We start from the raw sequence: 21,690 nt of genomic DNA, 5'->3' as shown, positions 1-21,690 counted from the left end.
TAAAGGGCCCTCATAGGGCGGTGAGTACGTCCACGAGCGGGCCTGCGAAACGCGTTTCAGTGACATGGACTCGCAGAGATAGCAAATTCAAGTCTCGTAGGCTTCCATTGGGCTGTTGCTTTCCCTGCTGTTTGTTTGCGCTCGGGTGACATTTGAGCATCGCCGCCAAGCGATTTTGTGCGCGCATAACGTTGCATGACAAAAATCTTGCAGGTTACATCAACGTTTGCGGCTTAAGATGTAAGACGTGATAACGTTACTTCGATCCTCAGGGAGCATTTTAGAACACAGTGGCTGTATTTACGATCTATGCTTCTCGAGAACTGAAGGCCAGCGAAGAGAGAAATACGAGGAGCCAGGATTTAATTCATCGTGGCCTATGAGAGATGGAGGCCATCTGCGCTTCTGTGGCTTGAGATGTGAGCGGGAAAGATTGCAGCTTTGGGGTGTTGGTCAGTTGTAGCGAGAAGGTGTTTGTTCGCGTGTTTTGAAGTCTTTATTCTTTGATGTTTGAGCTAGTTTGAACAGTTTTGCTGTTTTCGAAGGCAGTGAGAGTCGGAGTGGGAAGACCATTATTACAGAATAAAAAGTTCGGGTTTAGGAAAAGTGTGTAAAGAGATGGTAAGGGGCTAAAGGGTACAATTTGATGTCTTGAGCGCAGGATGTAGCAGTTCCTTTACTTGCGCCAGTAAAGGAACTGCGCACTTTCATCAGCTCGTGCTGACCTCGACGTAACGGCCTGATGAAAGTTGCCTCCCATGTATTGATAGAAGCGGAATATGCAATGATTGGGTTCTTTGCCCTTGAACCTAACTTAGTCATGGCTAGGGTGCCTAAAAGAATGTGATGTTTCTCCCTTTGAGCAGAATTTTAATTTTGTTGCGCTCTGTGTACTGCGTCCAGCTTTGCACGTCATCCTTCTTCAGAGAGTGAAAGGGCACTCATTTTTTTGCTCAGGCATCTTTCCAAATGGTTATGGAAAAATAAAAATTCCCCGCATTTCCCCGAGGGGAAGAATGTGAAAGTGCGAATGCACGAGTTGAATTTGCGCGGTTCGGTAATGTTCGCGAAAGAGAGATCACACACACACACACAACTACAAAGAAATAAAGATGCATTTATTCACAGACACCTATTTGTGTTGTCGTTGTACTTGGTTGCTAGAGCGGATCTCAGCTTCGAAATTTCGTGTCAGTACTCCTTTAAGCAGGTGAATTAGCCCTTCTCACGCCAGATTCTTGGCCAATCCCCCACGTGGGTATGTGCCATGTCAGCGGCCAGGCAGCGCGCGCCCATCTTCCCCCGTTGCCAAGGAAGACGAGGAGATTCCTGGCCAAACCCCCACGTGGGTATGTGCCATGTCAGCGGCCAGGCTGCGCGCGCCCATCTCCACGTGCGCGGACATCGCCGGTGGACGCAGGTTCAGGGTCGCTTAAGAAGTGCATTCGCACTTAAAATATCTTTATTTGATTTGACTACTGATTACCGTACGACCTTTGCACAATGAGGTAGTTGTTGATGAAGCGAAACAGTTTAAAACGAAAAGCTGAAAAGTTCCTGTAGTGCCGGGCAAGAACAAGGTCAATCAGTATAGGTATAATGCTGCAACCGATATATACATGCTTATTGGGGATGTAGAGGCATCCTTCCAACCTAATGAGCATGGAGTGCAGGTAATCCGACATAAACTCGATGAAGTCTCCTATGCTGATCCCGCACTCATTTTGAAAACGCGTGGCGTCTAGGCATTCTGTACCTGTTGCAAATATTAGACAGGAAAAACAGGTGGCCACTGGCAGCCGCTTTGTAGTGTCACCATCATGGTGAAATTCCATCCGCCATTAAAGAGATCATTCATGTCCCGCGGTCCCCGCTCCGGTTTCTTCAACAAAATGGTGCGTTGACCAGGATGGAAAGATCTATACAGTTGAACGGAGTGTGCGGACCGCCTTTAACGATGTCCTGAGTGACACGGCTGTGATGAGAGTAATCTGTGACCACTGACCACGGACCCAGGCGGACGCGACTACCCAAGGATCAATTGAGGGCTTGCCAAGCGACGAACGAACGCTACCGACTCTCAACAGGCGCCTCTCGGGATTAACGGAAGAAGCAGCTTAGGTTTCTCGCCTACCATGCCACTTCTCGGCGACCTACAGATATTAACCACGCCAAGCATCAACATGAAGTCCCTGTGTGAACGAAGAAGCCTAATCCGCAACGACGCCACCACACTGATCAACGAGATAAAATTACGGATGAGTGTCGAGCAAGGAGGTTGTATAAAACTTCTGGAGTGGAGGCTGCCCATAGCGGGCAACGTGGGGAGGTGAAGCCGGGCGAACCGGTCGGCGGCCATATTGCCGTGGGCAGAGAAGGCGTTGATAAGTTGAAGTGCGGTCGTGTTTTTTTTTGTCTTTACAAGTGAGAAAATGATGGGTAAGCTGGTTTATCGATTCCGATATATGAGGGCAGCCTGAATTTTGCCTTACACGGAAGGTATTGACGTAAGATATGGTTCAAGCAGCGAGTTCGCGTGTGCATATCTTACGGGAGTGAACGAGCAGTCGCCGCGGGAAAACGCGTAGCGCTTGGCTAAGGAAACCACCACTGTTTTTATTCTTTATTCGGTATATCTAAACCTACAGACCGCCCACCTTAACATTGAAATGACCTCATATTGCCCGCCACGGCAAAAGATGCCGCGTTATAAGCTTGCGATTGGCCGTGATTTCACGCTGAAAGTCCAGGACAGGCGACAGCGCGATTATTTGACGCCTGTTTCTTTTAGCGGCATTGCTGGTAATAATGGATGCTTATTCATTAATGATTAATGAATAATAACGCCGCTATCACACCCAAGCAAGCTGTGTAGACATAGTTTAGTGGTTCGAATGGTTTTTAGGGAGTACTGCAAGTAATCATATGCATCAGGATATTGCAATCGTTATATGTACTACACATGCACGTTTTCTAGTTTAAACAACATGCCCAGTTTTGCCCTTGCCGAAGAAGACCAAATTAAGCACGAGCTTTTGATTGATTGATAGATAGATAGATAGATAGATTGATTGATTGACTGACTGACTGATTGATTGATTGATTGATTGATTGATTGATTGATTGATTGATTGATTGATTGATTGTGGGGTTTAACGCGCCGTCGCAACGCAGGCGATGAGGAGCGCCGTAGTGGAGGGCTGCGGATTAATTTTGACCACCTGGGGATCTTTAACGTGCGCCGAAATCTCGTACACACAAGCGTTTTCGCTTTTTGCCTTCATCAGAAAAGCCGCCGCCGCGGCCTGGAATTGAACTCGCGCTCGCGTTCTAGGGATGAGTAGCACAATGCCTTAGCCACTGAGCCACCGCGGCGGGTCTATTTCCAGCTTTTCAGTCGTATTTTGAAAATGAGTTAGGCACACACTGAAGCTCATTAAGGCAGGTTTTTTTATTTCGTGTGCACTTTACAGAAAGCATGATCATCACACGTACACGTCTCACTCGCATTGATTTTCTTTATTTTTCAAATCCAGAACGTTACTTAATTGAATGCACGAGTACATTAACCGCGCACGTTCACACAATAGTAGCGTTATATTGGTAATTAAGAAAACTACGCGCAGGAGATTACTCAATCACATTCACAACGTCGTTTACCGCGCACGTTGTACGCGAGCAGCGTGCTATTGATAAGACAATCACGCGGACGAAGAACACGGGAGAGCATTGCGGTGCATCAGAGACTTCTACGAAACAGCGCTAACAAGAAACGTCAGAGTATTCACGTAGGGCCGGATGCAAATGAAATATATTAAAAAAGAGTGTCTTTATTTTTGACGGTAACTGTTCGAGCAATACTCTTCATTTAAATTAGTGCGGAAAAACAATTTGCGGCCCACATGTTTACAAACATATAATTTCGTGCAGTCAAGCGACAACAGGACCACCACAACTACGAGCGAAAACATTCGCATATCGGCGTAAACAAGCGCGTATGGTATGCTCAGTAAGCGTACCGCAGGTGCTACGGCAAATTTTCCCTTTACATCACGCACAAACGGCGGGCAAATGTGCACTCATAACGTTATAATACTAGTAATGCCCTCGAAACCCAAAACAAAGAGAAACCCTCAATACTTACAGATGAAAGGTGATCCCCGACGTCTTCGTCGCGCGATTAGCGCAGCCGAACCCGATGCACGAGCAGACCATTTCTGCTTTCTACACCTTTGGAGCATCCATCCGCGAACGACGATCGAACGAACACGAGTTCTGCTCTTTGGAAAGAGAGAACTGGGAAGAACGGCACATGCTAGAGAAAAAAATTTCATTGTGTCTTCTGTTTATTTTACTTGTTTGCGTCCAAGAATATAAATAATTAGCAGATGTGTGCGGCTACCGGAGCACGCACAAGAGACGTGCGTAGCGCCTAACTAGAAACACGAAAAGGGGAGCATAACCGAAACCACGTGCGTCGAAATGAAAGCGCGCAAGCAAAGCTCGGTGAGCTTGAAGCTAGCCGCATGAGAGAATCAACTTGCAAAACAAAACAAAAAAAGAACGGAAGCAAAAATATAACGTAACCCGCCGCAAAAACAAGTACATTATGCGATGGGTGCAACGCGTCTGCTACGACGGAGCGAGTTTTCTGCCCACGGCAAGATGGCGGCAGTCGGCGCCAGTTTTCGAGCGCCATCTACCCTCCAGAAGTTTTATACAACCTCCTTGGTGTCGAGACACTGTAGCGGCACTACCGAGGACGACGACGAATCACTCAAAGGCTCGCTGCGCGAGACCGGTGGCGCGTACAGCCAAGTGCTCCCAGGAACTCCGAGCGTTCGGCCAGGCATAGCTGCCGCTGGGCCGTCAGCTCCTGACGTGTGTTCTAAATATATATGTGTTTCAGTGGCTCGGCGTTTTTATTACGTCTTGCTGCCACAACACCATAAATAGGTGAGCTAATTTTAAATGCAGAGCATTTGTATAACTCACGATGTCACCCGTGCGTCGGCGTCCGCAGCAGCCGGCCTCCCCCTACACTATAAAAAGAAAAATAAATAACAGTTACCGGCGCCTGGTTTCGATCCCACGACCCTGCGGGCGGAACCCACGACCCTGCGGGCGGAACCCACTGCGCCACAAAACGACACAGAATCAAAGGCTACAAACGCGCCTTATATCCTTGACTCATTCAAACTACGTCGTCAGTGGCGTGCGTTGGTGACTCAGCAGCGTGCTAGCGGCCTGATAGCTGCGTGGTGTACACGTGATAGCACCAACCCCCCAAACACTAAACGTTACCGCAATACAACCACCCCCTGTAAAGCGGGTTGGCGCGGGCTCCACTCCAGTCAACTCCTGCGCTCTCTTCTCTTGCGTTCGTCGGCGGTCACAGTTGATAAGCGATGGAAGCAAGCAACCGACTGAACACCCCTCCATCCCCAGCCCCCCCCCCCTCGAGAGATAAAAGAAGAAGAGAAACAATAAAGAACCCACCGATTGGGGGGGGGGGTGCAAGTGATGGCAATAAATAACAAGTTGACGTTACCTACTTACGTCTCTCTCTCTCTCTCTCTCTCTCTGTCTCTCTCTCTCTCTGTCTCTCTCTGTCTCTCTCTCTCTCTCTCTCTCTCTCTCTCTCTCTCTCTTTCTCTCAAACCCAACTACCACCACCAACAACTACCACCAACAACTACCACCACCACCACCACCACCACCACCACCAACCCTACGCCACGTAAACGACCCCAATGCTCTGCATTTACTCGTGTCCCTCACGTGGGGGCATGCGACGGAGGATTTTTTCTCAAGAAAATTTCCTGATATGTTTCCCAATTGAAAATAATGAAATTCTGAAGAAACTGGGCAGTGAAAATGAAGAACTCGTTGACCTGGAGAATTTAACGAAAGAATGTCATGCCGCATATGAATTCGAAGATTCTATCCTGCTGACAAAATTAGGAATTGACCGATTGGTCCCGGAGTTACAAAAATACCCTAGCAATGGCACTTTAGCAATAGCCTTCGAACAACACAACAGAACGATAAAGAACAAAGAGTCAGCACTGAAGAACAGTGGCCGTCCCATTAAAAATAGTGATTTGTATGCACCTACGAAACACGAGGGTCAGGGGCCCCGTGTCACCGAATGATATGGTGCCTTCAAAGAAGACCATAATTCCTCAATTGACAAAGTTCAGGCAGCCGCTCCTAATGCTCGCTCAGACGAACTGACGAGAGCTTTTTCCACGGTTGACGCTGCAAAGTATGAATTGGCTTCATTACCTCCAACGAGCACAACGAGTGATAAAAGCGACGACAGCACAGTGCAGGTACCTAAGCAGACGTCTTCTGCGCAAGATTTCGAAGAGATTGAAAAGTGTTCAGTGCACAACGAAAGACTTAATAGAACACCAAAGGTGAACCAAAGAACAGTGCAGACGCATCGAAACATTGACTCAGTTTCAGGCTCACCCACCGAGCGTTCAACTATATGTTGCCATGACGGAAACACGACCTCGGAGGGGATTCTATTGACTACGGCAAAACATGAAGATTTGATGCCAAAACGACGACGGCGAAAATGGCGAAGCCAGGTGGACCTACGACAAGCATGTACAAGTAGCCCAAATAAGGCTAAACCGAAACACATGATCAAGTACAGAGTGATAGGGAAAACAAGGAAGCAAAGACAAGCCCCACTTAGAAGGACTTGTATACATCTGAAGAGACTCCTTCGGTACCTGAATTTCTCGAGGATCCGGCAGTCAACCCGACGGCCACGCCGCATAAAGTTTTTGCGAAGTCTTCAAGGTCGTCATCCAGGACATACGACGGTCCAAACGAGTCGACCACCCTGTTCAGATTCCAGAATGCGCAGGTATCACAGACGCACCAAACATCGATGGAAACTAAAGTATGGACTAACACGGTGCAGCTACCATGGACGTGACATCGAGGTTTGCTATGGAGTGCATAGTCATCTTGAACTTCGACTGCTAGGTGCATCGAAGAGAGCTATGCGAGATGACCGCCAAAAACGGTAAGGTCTTCCGTTCGTCTGCCTATCCAATCGCGTGGACGGGATGATGTTGCAAATGTTTGAAAGGAAGAAGAGGTGGCCACTGGCAGCTGATTTGTAGTATCATCATCATGGCGGAGTTACATCCACCACGAAAGAGATCATTCATGTAACGCGGTCCCCTCTCCGGTTTCTTCAACAGTACCCTCTTCAACTGCTTGGGTACCCTCACCAACAGTACCCTCTTCCAAAAAACATTGGAGGCCTTCAAGAAAGTTTTAAGATTTTCAACAGCTGCGCAGTAAATCTACTTGGCCGAGCCGATATTGCAGCATCAATATTTTAGAGAACATGAAATAATAAGGGTAAATAGTAAGACACAAACGATTGCTGCACGATGTGTTATACTAGAACTCTGTTTATCACATAGCACGGTGAGTCTTTCGGCAACCCACCGTAATACCAATGACTCAAGAAGTCAACTTAGACCCAGACAAAGAACTCCATAGGAAATTTTTTATGACGGTCACCGATTGTTATTCCTCGTGCTTCAGAACGATGTATTTCGGTCCGTCAGTTATGAAGCCTCTCTGTCAAAACACTGGCGCACAGACTGCTACGGGGGCGAGATAAATAAAATCCCCATTGTATTGTAATTTGTCGTTTCGCTGTGCCTTTTTTATTTTTGAGACATGCAGCATGAAGGGTAAAAAATATGAATGCAAAGCATTCGAGGCACGTTTCAGAAGCTGGCTATATTAGCACAACAGCGCATAAGCCAGCAAGTGTACAAATAAACGCTGAAATAAGGAAATGCGGCCTTAGAAACACCACTGAAAACATCTAAAATAAAATAGGCCGAGGCTGTTATTACTAGGAAGAACGATGCCTCAAAGAGTATTTTAGGTTAAGGCACGCACACTAGGCATTGTCTTCGCACATTTAGGGCATGTTGCGGCAATAAATGCAAAAGAAGAAAGAATCCTTAAATCCCTAAATGATGGAGTATAAAAATGTGAGCTACTCATCATGACATTTTACTGAATTCCAAAAAATTACTTATGACGGCAATTCTAAGAATGCTCAAACAAGCAACATAACATCGCGAAAGATATTTTGCTGCCGTTGCAGGAAGTAAACTGTAGTTGCGTTTGATGCGCATCTCTTGACGCCTTCTTATTTAAGCCATTTTTTGACGACTACTCTTGAGACGTGGGGAAACACATACGCCACAATTAACAGACAAGAAGAAGCCCCCGGGGCTCGGCGTGGGGAGCGTCGACGTAGTCACTACTTGTCCTGGGCGTACGACTTGGTCCACTCGCGGGCCGTGGCGTCGTACTGCTGTCGGTTGCTCTTGTACAGCTCGGCCGCAGCCTGATGCAGTGGCGATTCGGGATTGGGGTCGCAGAGCAAGGAGCAGATGGACAGTACCACCTTGGAGATGGACAGCTCCGGCGACCACTTGGAACCGATAACGTCCAGGCAGATGGAGCCGCAAGTGGCGGTCTTCGTGTGGTAGATCTTTGTCACGAACTTCAACTGGCGCATGGCACGAAGGCGGAAAAATAACGATTGTAGCGCTGGTACTTTGCTTACCGGGGGATGGCAACGCTACACAGGGTAATTATTACTGTCAGCATCCTTTGCCTGCAAATGCAATGCAAATCATTTCGTGCACCATGTTATTTCGCAATGGGGTCGTGATGCCAAAAGGTATGCAGTATAATGATATTCTGCTTCAGTATTCCTAATCATCATGAGGGGAAGGAGGAGGAGAGAAATCGCAGTTCGCAAATCATACAAAATATTTTGACGTAACACAAGATCACGAACCCCTAGAATGACTTTATATGTACGCGGCAAGACAGCGACACAGACAATTTTGCGAGTGCTGGTTCATAATTTAGGGTTTTCATTTCATTTGTGCATGCCTACCTGCGGGGTTGGTTTTGTCGGAGGAAGTCGTCAGCCACATTAAAAAGCCGATTCAGGAGACGATATTTGAACTACTTGGAGCGGAACTACTATACTGCTACAAAATAGAGTTGCTGACTAACAATAATTTGGCCCTTGCTAAGTATTACCACTTAATGCGTGCACGGCTATTAGCACTAGTTTTACGTACAATCATGAACAGTATGGCTACATTTGTACATTTTCTAACGTCTTTATTTCTGCATTGTACAGGTTATAAACCTTGCGACCGGAATGGGGGAATTTATGGTGGAGGGGGAGGGGGGCCCATGTCCACGTCTTTGAGGTGGGGTTTGCGTTCTTGCTGTCGCTAGGGGTCACATCAATCATCGAAGCTCGAATTCGTATTTTTTGCATGTGGTCTTGTTAGATAGGTTCCAAGAGCTGCTCAGAATCTAGGTTAATAAAATAAATAATTGGGCGTGATTGTAGCGAAGAGTATTAGCAACCGCCTCAGAATAAGTAGACATAGCGCAGCGCTATCCACCCATGCGGGTGCATCGGCGTAGAAGGAAGAGGCAGAAGAACGCTTGGTGTCTGGATTCGCGGAACCCTGCTCTCGGTCCTCGCTTGTGCTCGTCTCAACCGTGAATAAACCCCTCTCTAACCGGATACCCAGGCGTTGGCTACCTCCTTTACAAGTGGTCGAGGTGCTGGCTAGCCGGCTGGGTAGCATTCAACTACCGGAAATGTGTTCGAACGATGATATAAAAAAGTATACATAGGAAAGACTGCTCAAAACTATTTAACCCGTGGTAGGGGTTCATAAATCTTACCTTTATGCAGTAAAAAATCTCAGGCGTCTTTGCGGCAAGAAGTTAGCAGATAACAAACGGAGCATCGTTGTTTGAGTTAAAAAAATACTCTTTAGATTGGTGTTTAGGATAGCAAGTAAAAAAGAAAACGTCTTCATAAGAAAGACAGATAAGTTCGCACTCTCCTATCAGATCGCGCGGGAGCAGTACGAGCACGGAATAATTGAATTTAGAAAAACGGCATTGAATTAATTTCAGGGAATCAGTGAGACCGGAGCGAAAATGTTTGAGGAAGGGGCGTGAAAAAGCGGAGCGTGCGTTACGTTGCAAGAGCAGCAGAAGATTACCGTCTTTGGACGACATTTGCAGCGGAGTGGGCAGATAGGCCTCCAATTCTCGAAATGCGTTGAACGCCGAAGGCTTTCAACGCCGATTTAAAGCGAGGCTTTCAATGCCTGCTGACTGTGCCATTGCCAAGAAACGCACTCCAGGAAAGTCAAATTTCTCTGAAGATCCTGATGACCATGGGTGAAGTGAAAGGTGGTTGAAACGCGATTATTTCTTTGGCTGAAAGACAACGTCCTAAAAGACTGAAATCAAAGTTTCAAATCCCAATCGCTACGTTCAAAGCGACTGGAGCGCATGAAGCGCATAAAAAAACACTTCCTGTGGTCGTAATTCAACCTGGGTTCATCATGTTATGAAGCCCATGTTTATCCGATTGCGCCAAGCCGATGCGGTAGAAGCAGTTTGGAATTTGGGATTTTACTTTGACTCAGGTTGCGTAGGAGAATGCTTCGTGTTTTTACCACCTTCCTCTTAAGAAAAATGCACCGATCTTGAAAACTCGTATTTCGCATAACTTTTGTTAAATATCAATACAACGTTTATGTGGGAATGGAAAAACTTATACTATCGGAAATTTACTTGTGTATTGCATTGAGTATGCCTAAGACTGCCCCGAATAATGTTCACAAGTGTGAGCAATGCAGCCATTTTTAGTGCTTTAACAAGTCTTGTCTATACCTATATGTACCAAATGCCCACGTTCCTCGTTATGGCAGAAATAGTTTTACAACGGGAACCTAAAATGGCTAGGGGTGACGGCCAGAACGGCACCCTGTGAAGCGCTGCAAAAATGACGGCTCCAAAATAGACGAAAAATACGAGGTAGGGGTTCCAAAATTATGCTGACAATATGAAAATGAAGTTCTGGTAGGTTAGGTTAGAAGGAAAATACGTGGTAGGGGTTCAAAATTACGCTAAGAATATAAGTTCTGTTAGGTTTCGCAAACTGTACCAGTGCGGTGGAAACTTGTGTGGTTGAAATGAAGACAGATGAGTTGTAACTCGTTGGCTTTCCGAAATGAGACTTGAAGCCTGGTACGAAGTTGATATGAAGGGGAATACCACGTTCATTGAAGGAAAATCAGATGTGCTGGGCTGAGCAATCAAACGTTATCGCTTTCCATCTTTCAACATAGCTATCACTGATGAGGTGCGATTTTGTGTACCTTGGGTGGATTGAAGGGGTAATCCTTGGGGAAAGCGATGGATAGCCTGAAGAAGCGACATTCGTACGAGCTGCCTTCGGGTTCGAGTATCTTGGTCTTCAAGTTCGGCAGGTCCACGTCGTTAGCGGGCTCCGCCGAGCAGTTGGCCAGGGGAGCACGCTGGATCTCGTCCAACTCGGTCTTGATGCGATCAGGAACACCCATAGCGAGGTCTAACTGGAGAAGTGGAGGCCGTTTGTGTGCCGCTGCTACTGACCGCTCCTTCGGTACCGATGATGATGATGATTGTTCGGTGGATGTTCACCGAAAAGTGAGACGATGACGATCACCATGAGGATGACAAAACTTAATTTGTCCAAAACTAGGTACGAGGAGTAGTAGATGGGGGAGTCTTACTAGATTGCTACCCCTGAGATGGCGGCGTGTCGCCCGTGGTCGCCAGCGGAACCTTCGGCCAGTTCGATGACCTTGACGTGTGTTTCGGGGCCCGAGCTGCGCAAAAAAAGATATCCCAGTGCTCCGCACTTGTAATGCGAAAATGGATTCGTCCCGGTCATGGCCGAGCATCACAACCCCAAATAATGTGAGCGAGGGTTTCTCGCTGGTGTACCACTTGCATTGATTATTGCAAAGTTTTGGATAAATGTGGCTGAATGCTGCAGGATTTGGGTATGAATTAACGAGTAGCTGACGCCAGGCTACAAATTGACTTCTGTAAAGCGCGGGATGTGCAGCGATATATTTCTGGCGCTCCAAGCAGCCTGCAGCAACTACGCATTCGGTTTATAGAACCTGTTTTGCCCTTCCCGTCGTACTCACTTGACTAATAGGGCATACCCACGAGGGGGATTGTACCCTTACAAACAATATTTTCGCGTGAATAGCACATACTTACAAACAATATTTTCACGTGAATAGCACCTTTATTATGATACATATCAATATGGACAGTGTGCGCCCATCGCCACTTCCTGCTGTATTTTTTTTGTCTCTGAGTGGCGAGCAGGACACAATTGCACAGCCGAAGCTGGAGACCCCTCCCCCCTTGCCAGAAACCGAACAAAACAGACTACAGCAATACAGCCGCTTTAGTGGAATAAAAACAAGTTGAAACGAAGGAGAGTATTTGTAAGGATAGGGTAGCAAAATACCATTGAGCTGAAAGCGGCCGTAACTGACTGATGAAGCTGTTATCTCTGTTCAAGCCAGTCTTGCGCTTTTGAATGAGCGTTATGAATGAATAAAATGCAAAACACACGCGTGGAGTACCATAAATACTACCAGGTCTCTCAGCGCTACTGTTCCTTCATCGTTTCATGGCGAGCATCCACCGAACAATCATCATTTTCATCTTCACCGTCGGGGCGGCCAGTAGCAGCGGAACACACAGGGTACGCTTCGCCATCTAGACTGCGCTATGGCTGTTCCTGCGCGCATCAAGACCGAACTGGACGAGATGAAGCGGGATCCCCCGGCCAACTGCTCCGCGGGGCCCGTTAACGACGACGACCTGCTGAACTGGGAGGCCACCATACTGGGACCCGAAGACAGCCCGTACGAAGGAGGCGTTTTCAAACTGTCCATTGCTTTCCCCAAGGATTACCCCTTCAATCCACCCAAGGTACTCAAAAGCTCACCTTATCAGCGACAGCTATGTAGAAAGATGGAAAACGATAACGTTTGCTTGTTCAGCCAGGCACATCTGATTTTTCTTGAAATTGTGGTGTCGCGGGAGGTGACCGACAAGGGCCCGGCGGGGGAGTGGGCGCGACGTACGCCAGCACACCAGGCCACGGCACGAACAGGGAGTGCGAGACCCGAGCGGCTTGAGCCCGATAATAGACTGGACCGACAAGCGGCCGTTTATTGCCGATGACCCACGACGACACGCCTGCTTACGTGATTAGCTAACTCTGATCACGTGTGTTGTTTGACAACGACATCTATTACACACGGTCCGACACAGCGGCGCACCAAGTGCACATACACTGAGAAGGAGGGCACCACTGCCCTACGCCACATTATCCCCCCCGTCAACAGGAAAGTAAGCGCAATGACAGTCTCACAGTGCACAAACAAGCTCTGGCTCATTCGCGCTCACTCTCATGGTCCACACAGAAGAAGCCTCACTCGTGCACGAGCAGTGGAAGGAGTGGAAGTAAGCAAGGCTACAATGGGGGCTAGTTGGTTTTGCATCTTCTTGAACCGCGCTGTTTTAAAACAGGACAAAGAAAGAGCACACAGGACGAAACAAAGCGCCTGTGTCTCGTCCTGTGTGGCCTTTCTTTGTCCTGTTTTAAAACAGCGTGGCTCAAGAAGAGCGGAAGTAAGACTGCATTTTGTACATGTTGATATTACCACATGTTGGCAGGACTACATGTGGACATTGACAAGCACCCGGAACAGCATAACACATACGTATCAAAAACCGAGTGAGAACACACACATAAAACATTTCCCGTTACGTCACGGCGGAACCTACGTAGAGGCATGGCGTCATAAGAAATTTTACGTCCGAGACCTAGGGTACAAAGTCACTAAGACACTGAGACGTCCCTCCCTTTTCGCTTGATGTACTTGTTAGTTGGTCACTAGAAGCGTTTTGCTCAAGAGAGTCGTGACAACTCGACGTTACCTGGGGAAGAACCAATTCGGACCTTGCATCGAAAGAGAGCTCTGACGGATCAGAGTCTGTCTAAACACTTGACCAATCCGGAAAAGGTGAACTAGGGGACTGACTGGAACAAATGTTTAAGTTGGAAGGACACTACAAAAATTCGTTATGCCTAGGGGAGAGCCTATCGTTCTCAGGAGCATGTGGTGCTGAACGAAACTCTTTCGGAATGGCTGTTAGTTTGGATGGGTTCCACGCACCGTGGTTCCACGTCTTTGCATCACTGAGCACGAACATGGAAGGCGCACCCTGAGCCTGCACTGTAAGAGGCTTACTATACTTCAGAAATACTTTGTTATGAAATTTTATTTTCACTACATCTCCCGCTTTTATGCGAATCTCCTGCGCGCCTTTCGTTTTATCAAAGTACTGTTTGCATTTTTCTCCTTTGTCACTACCTGAGCCCGAACATGAGGGAGGAAGATGAGCGATTCTGATGCCTTTTGACGTACACTAAAGTTGGTAATATCCACTTTGGAACGAGGCTGACGTCCATGTAGCAAGAAAGCTTGAGATAGGCCTGTCACAGGATGTGGTGTGACCCTATATGAACCAAAGAATGGTGTAATGCTCTTCGAAGCGTCTTTGCCTTCCAGTTTGACTACCCTGTGTATGTTCTTTAGAATCGTGCTAAAACGCTCGATCTGGCTGTTAGCCTGGGGATATCAGACAGGAATACGTGGCGGATGCCATTTTTCTTTAGGTAATCCTGGAATTATTTGGAGACAAACTCTGCACCATTGTCCGAAACCAAAACCTCTGGAAGCCTTTCCCGGCTGAAAGACCAGTCCAACAATTTGATGGCATCCTCTGAGCCAATTGATTTTGTGCCAAGAACCTCAGGCCATTTTGAATAGTAGTCGACCAATGTAACGATATACTTCGGATAGGACACATTCAATGGACCAACAGTGTCCATATCCAACTTTTGCCAAGGCCCTTCAGGCCACTCAACCGCCTACAACGGAGCTTCACGGGGCTTAGAAAACTTGTCTGCCGTCTGGCAGATGTGGCAATGCCTAAATGTTCTTGAACAGCACGATCCATTTGAGGCCACAGATACCATTCACGGAGAAGTTGCTTTTTACGTACTATTCCTTAAACATTTTAATGTGCTAACTGGAGGAATGTCGCTACAAGAACACTAGGAAAGACTACGTCACCACGCAGAAGTAAGCCATCCACAAGAGAAAGTTAATTTCTGACATAAAAATAAGCTGCTTAGTCAGTGTTTACGCTTTTCCTATGGGGCCATCCCTTAGACACGTAATCAACAACTTTCTTAAGCGTCACATCTGCATTTGTTGCAAGCTGAAGAGTCTCTTTATCGACCACTGCACTCACCAGAGTGACTATTTCTTCATCCTTAATGAGTTTCTCACCGTTCTGAATTGGTGATCTTGACAGAACATCAGCGACCATATTTTCTGACCCCTTGCAATATTCAATGTCAAAGTTGTAGTACAGAAGCCGAGCTGACCACCATGAAATTCTCAAAGTCCTCCGACCTGAGTCTCCTGTGGCTAACAAAGCAACGACAGCTTGATGGTCAGTTCTAAAGCTGAAACGCCTACCCCACAGGAAAATGCGCTATATTTCAACCGCGAACAAACAAGCAGGCGCTTCGCGTTCCCTCACAGAATATTTTCTCTCAGTTTCTGACAAAGTCCCAGACGTGAAGGCTATGGTTTCAAGCGTAGAATCATACCGCTGCTGCAATACAGCTACAATTCCAACGTCAGATGCGCCGGTTGTAACTACCACAGACAGTACAGGATTAAACACCGTAATGATTGGAGAACAAGTGAGGCGAGCTTCCAACTGGTTGAAATCGCCGTCGGCAATTTCAGACCAACAAAACTTGTCAGACCAAGAAAACTTGTTACCTTGCCTGAGCATGAGGCGAAGAAGTTCGACCAGGCCTGCATAGTGGTCTATGAACTTGGCATAGTCAAGCCAGACCTAGAAAGGATTGTAAAGGCGATGTTCGCAGGAGCCGAAGCATTGACGATAGCCTTTACCTTACTCTCAAGAGGTGAAATGCCCCCAGGTGAAATTTTCTGCCCCAAGAAAGTCAGTTCTGTCAAAGAAAAAAAGCCTTTGCCATTTAACTTCATGCAAGAGCTGAGTATGCAAGTTAAGACTTCAACCATGCAAGCATCATGCTCAGACTGAGTGTTTTCCCACACAAGAATATCGTCATAATAGCGAAAGACATTTTTGCCATTCTTCATGATTTGAGGCATCATCTTTTCAAAGACTGCGGGCGCAGACGCCAGACCAAAGCACACACGCTGGAACCTGAACAAGCCTTCATGGGTGATGGATGTAGTAAGGTCCCTACTGCCTTCTTCCAACAACAGCTGGACATCTCCTACCCACGGTTCGACACAGCGGCGCTCCTACTGCACATATACTAAGAAGGAGTGCGCCACTTCCCTACGTCGCAGAGATGACTTCTCTTAAACGGACGTAGTTTTACATTGCATGTAAACTTTGCAGCAATCATCAATGCTAATCTCTGGAGGCCAACGCTCTACAAATAAATGTATGTAATTTCATTCATTTCAACAGTACAAGTTTGATTTACCCCATCTCTCTAATGTCAGCCGTACTGGTAGAGTTTCAGAAAGCCAAACAGAACTTTACACATTCCCAGCATACTTTGGGATACTCCTACCACTTTTTTCTAGTGTATTTTAATGCCGCCTTTTTCCGTACCTTTCAGCGTGCCTTTCTTGCTGTCACCCCGAACCATTTTAGGTTCCCGTTGTAAAACTATTTCCGTCATAACGAGGAACGTATAGATATGACCTGTTAAAGCACTGAAAATGGCGGCATTGCTCACACTTGTGAACATTATTCGGGGCAAGGAGGCCTTAGGCATACTGAAACCAATACACAGGAGAATTCCGAGTAGTATAAGAACTCTTTATGTCACAAATACATGTTGTATTGACATTTACGAGAAAAAATGCCAAATATGGGTTGAAAAATTAAAGCAACTTTCTTAAAAGAACTATGGTTAGCGGAGCTCTGGTCCAGGCAACCTGAGTCAAAATTCAAAGTTCATACTGCTTTGACCGTGCCGGTATGGTGCATGAGGATAGACGTCGGTTTCATAACGCGAGGGACCCAAGTTCGATTCGAATCACGGGAAGCGTTTTTTTTTCTCGAGGCGCTTGGTTCGCTCTTGTGGAGACCCATTGTGTAAGTTGTTTTTTATGCAGTCGTTCTGGACTTGATAATTACAGTTTAGAACTTTGATTTTGGGCTTTGAAGACATTGACTTTCTACTAGAGGAAGATTCGGGTTTGAACTAACTTTCACGGTACCCATTATCATCATCATAGCTTGAGGGGGGCGCTTAAACTTCCACTAGTAGAACAAGGACGAGAAAGACAACAAAGCAGGACGAAGCGCTTCGTCCTGCTTTGTACAGTAAAGCCCGCTTATATCAAACACTGATATATCGACTTATTGCCTATATCGAACCCTTGTATATTTCTGAAAAAAATCACATGAATCTTAAACTTGTTATATCGAACGCGATTTTGTTCACAATGGGTATGTCGAACTCTCCCGCGCCGGAGTTTTCGCTCTCCTTACATGCAGGAGGCTTTCCCGCAATACATCGGCGGGCAGCGGCGGCGTGGGTGTCGCTTGCGACTCCCGCGCGAGCTCGAGCTTTTCCAAACCAGCCTTGGCAGAGTGGACCAGCTCCACGCGTGCATGCCGTTGGCGCCGAAAGCGCCACATTGGGCTCTGCGGGCTACGGTGTCACTGACCTTCAAGTCCGCGCCGCTCGCTACCCGCACTTGCTCGGTTCGTTGGGTCCGCCGTTATTCGCTTGTATCCATGCTTGTCTCCGCTCTGTCGAAGACGCCGAGGACTCCGTAGCGCTTCCGAGCAAGGGCGAAGCCGTCGGTGCCGTGTCCCTGCTAGGGCGATACTGCAGTGCCATTGAGGCCAGCGGTCTTGCGCTTCACCACTGTTTAGATACCGCGGAGCAAGCAGTCACCAGCAACGCGTTGCGCTCCAAGAAGCAGGTTACACTGACGCAGTCCTTCCGCCCCAATAAATGATTATTTTCTTTCCGATAAACTGTCGTATCAATAGTGAATGGCAGAGTGTTAGGAGCTCAGCGTTAGCTCGTGACTCCGTAGGCAGGATTTCTCTCATGTAAGCTTTTTGTGCTTCACTTTCTATATCGAATTTTTGCTATATCGAACTATTTTACAATCCGCGCTGTTCGATATAAGCGGGCTTTACTGTAGTCTTTCTTGTCCTTGTTCTACTAGTCAAAGTTTAAGCGCCCCCACTCAAGCTATACAGCCCCAACTACCCCCTACAGATGCCCTATCATCATCATCATCGTCAGAGAAAGTTGCAGTGCGTTGTGGGGTAGCGGTGCCATCAGTGAGGCTTACAAAGCTTCGCCACAAACCGATATCGAACGCATCCAAGCACACTGCGCATATAGATTTTGGTGCCTATCTGCTTGGCCCGCTTGAAATGTGGTCAAAACACGATAGTGCCCTACTGCCTTTGTAGTGTAACAAACTCTACTGTTTGCCTTTCGCTCCCGTGTCACTCATCGCACGAAATTAATGTGATTCCGAAATTATCAGTGGAATTTTCCAGCTCGAGCAGTGATGAGAGAGCGGTAACTGCTCTGACGTGATTAAGAAGACCTTGTTTTTTATAATTGCTATCACAAAACGCCACCTAACCTCCATTTTTAATCAAAAGAATGACGCTTCTGTTGGTTATGTACTGATGTCTTGCAGCAAAGACGCCTGAGGTTTCTTTGTTACTGCATAAAATGAAGATTTATGGCTTACTACGACTGGTTTTACTAGTTTTAGGCGGTCTTCGCCGATTGTACCTTTTGCAGAGTTGTTCCAATAATTTTATGGTGGTTGAATCGAGTAACAGAGAGACAGAGTCTAGCATATTCACGTTCTTGCAGCCTAAAACATTGTCGTCTTTAAAAAAGGACACCTTATGTCGCTTCCACCAACAGCCTCTTCTGTGGTGTCAGCGAGAAAACGGCCGCCCCCGGTGCTTCTACACGCTGAGCATTCGGTGAGCCTCCAGCCTCTAAGGTGTGGGAGGCTCTGGTACATTGAGTGCGATGTGAACGGTGTTTGGGAATTGATCCTGAAGGTTTTTCTTCTTCTTCACAGCAGTGACGTGTATTTGGCGGGAAGGAAAGTAGCCATTGTGATGACAGAACATTATACTGCTCTGAAAGATAACTGACTAAACACAAGAGAATGTTTTAAAAATGGCTCCCTTTTCTCCGGCCTTGTTACTTCGTGATTTCTGTACTATGCTCACTGATTTAATTGAATAACGTGCACCCAAACTGCACTTTGAAACAATCTAAAAATGCAATTAACACGAATTCAACCTTTGGCAGTGTTTGTCACGAGTAGCTTCAGCAACAGCAACTAGACATAACGTAGGAATAAAGCCATACTGCTCGTAGTCATGCCTAAAAGTAGCGCCAATAGCTGTCAATGCGTGAAGTAGTAATAGTTGCTGAGGGCCAAATTACTATAACTCGGATTTCCCACCTTGAAGTACAATATCTCTGGCACCCCCCATTGTAAAAATGTTCTGTCCTGAGGTGGCATTTTAAGGTAGGCTTACAACTTGCTCTAGCCAAACCCACGTCGAACAACCTCGTGTGGGGTCACCAAAACGTTTTCAGGCCAAGCCAGGTGAAATGTTCTCTTGTCTGGAGGCCTAGGCGCTTTCTGAAGACAAGATTACCAGCAGGGAAAAAGACGTGCAAGGCATGAATAAAAATTCTCTACAACTGAGAGCACATTTAATGTTCATAAGAATGCACTAGGAAAGTCTTTCATTCTCCCATAACCTTTAATAAAGGGTTGTATCAATAAATCAATCCTGACCCAAAGGAAGTCCATGCATTACAGAGGGGAAACCAGGCAGCTTCAGTGGTTGCAAACTAGCGAAAAGTGTTGGTTGCATTTTTTGATTAGAGCACACACAATATCAGCGTCGTAGAGACGATTTAGAATTCGATATAGTCATCTTCGGAGGCCACCTTTATGTTTACATCGTCCACACAGAGCATCGCGAAATTTTGTTTAGCTCTTGCTTTTTTCCCTCGTTCTTCGGTTGTGCTTTATTGGGACCCCGTATTCGCTTCGTCTTATCCCGTAAAGTAGCACGCAGGCAAAAACATCTCTGCTTTCATATAATAAAGAGCTTTCTCTTTCTCTGTCTCTCCCTCTTTATCTCTTGCTGAAGTAATTGTCAAATCTTTCTAGGTGTACGCCGGCCTGTGAAATTACAAATTTGTATGACATGCTTACTGCTATTACACTCCGTCGTCTGCTTCTGATGATTGTGACTAGTAGAGGAGAGCGTCACTGCTTCCAATCACTTCTGGTAGCACGACTAGACTGCTCAATAGCGTGCAGCGCGTAACGTCTTATGCTGCATTTTCAGGCAAAGAATGCTGACAGTGATAATTACGATATGTAGAGGCGTAAATTCATACCATGAAGTGTTTACTTTGGAGCTATGCGTACGACACATTTCGCGGTAAAGTAGACTAACGCTACAGTTTTTCTCGTTTCCCCTCATGTCATGCACCAGTTGAAGTTCGTGACGAAGATCTACCACCCGAACATCAGCACTTGCGGCTCCATCTGCCTGGACGTTATCGGTTCTAAGTGGTCGCCGGCGCTGTCCATCTCCAAGGTGCTCCTGTCCATCTGCTCCTTGCTCTGCGACCCCAATCCCGAATCGCCACTGCATCAGGCTGCGGCCGAGCTGTACAAGAGCAACCGACAGCAGTACGACGCCACGGCCCGCGAGTGGACCAAGTCGTACGCCCAGGAGAAGTAGTGACTACGTCGACGCGCCTCACGCCTAGCCCCTGGTGCTTCTTCCTTCTACAAAGAGCAGGGACCCGAGCAGGGAGAGCCGTAGTTTCGAGCTGGGAGCTGCCCCGACGGTCTTACCACTATCAGCTCGGCTTTTAACAAATTTATCGCTTTGCTCTACTGGGTGGCCGATTAAGGTTTTGTACAAATTGGCACGTATGGGCTCCTCCATGTCTCGTTCGTCAGCTTTGGATGATATCCACTGGACGACCTTGGAGAGAACGAAATGGCACGTCGACGCAGTATGGCCGTGAAGCAGAGACCGTGATACGAATTTTTCGACTATGTGTTTGTTGTGGTCAACCTGAATCGCGACCGCAGCCACCACGGCTTGTAATGCTGCCGTTGTCAATTTGCACGCAAGAACAAAGTATAAATTACTTCATCTTAATGGCTGTAAAAGATTTATTTCAGTGTGATGTTTCATTCTTCAGCATTCATAGAATTTACGTGTCTCAAGTTATTTTTTCCGAAATCAGTAAAGGTGTGTGACGAAGGGTCTTTACAGCCCCGTCGGATTACAAAAAGATCGTGGTCGTAGTGTTCTAATTCTCCTATTTCTTATGCTCGCACTTTCAGGGCTCTCAATGATGGCATTTCTTGTGCATTTGTAGTCACAATATACATGCAAACCCCCATTCTGAGTGGCTTAGACTGAAGGAATCTTCGAGGTACCGTTTATGATTTGTAATTGTAAACGTCCACATCAAACCACTAAATACATTTAGGGATTATTGTGACTCTTGAAGGATACGATATCCAGGTGTTTCCCAGCGCATCGAGGCGGCAGTAACTCTACTAACTTGTTATTTACGACTAC

At 46.8% G+C, this 21,690-nt stretch overlaps 1 protein-coding gene and 1 pseudogene across 1 annotated transcript; one reads left to right on the top strand and one right to left on the bottom strand.

Moving 5' to 3' along the window:
• Nucleotides 1-8,314: 8,314 nt before the first annotated feature.
• On the bottom strand, nt 8,315-11,474 carry LOC144140036 (ubiquitin-conjugating enzyme E2 D1 pseudogene; annotated as a pseudogene).
• A 1,213-nt stretch (nt 11,475-12,687) lies between these two features.
• On the top strand, nt 12,688-20,832 carry LOC144140035 (ubiquitin-conjugating enzyme E2 D4-like). Its single transcript, XM_077672247.1, has 2 exons — nt 12,688-12,891; nt 20,581-20,832. Exons 1-2 carry the CDS (start codon nt 12,688-12,690, stop codon nt 20,830-20,832), a joined length of 456 nt encoding a protein of 151 aa, XP_077528373.1.
• Nucleotides 20,833-21,690: the final 858 nt, after the last annotated feature.

Source organism: Haemaphysalis longicornis, unplaced genomic scaffold (genome assembly GCF_048455015.1).
Source record: "Haemaphysalis longicornis isolate Haplotype H1 unplaced genomic scaffold, Haemaphysalis longicornis Haplotype H1 scaffold_5, whole genome shotgun sequence".
Taxonomy (NCBI): Eukaryota; Metazoa; Arthropoda; class Arachnida; order Ixodida; family Ixodidae; genus Haemaphysalis; species Haemaphysalis longicornis.
The sequence above is the reverse complement of the archived record's forward strand: the minus strand, read 5'-3'. Positions and strand labels throughout refer to the sequence as shown.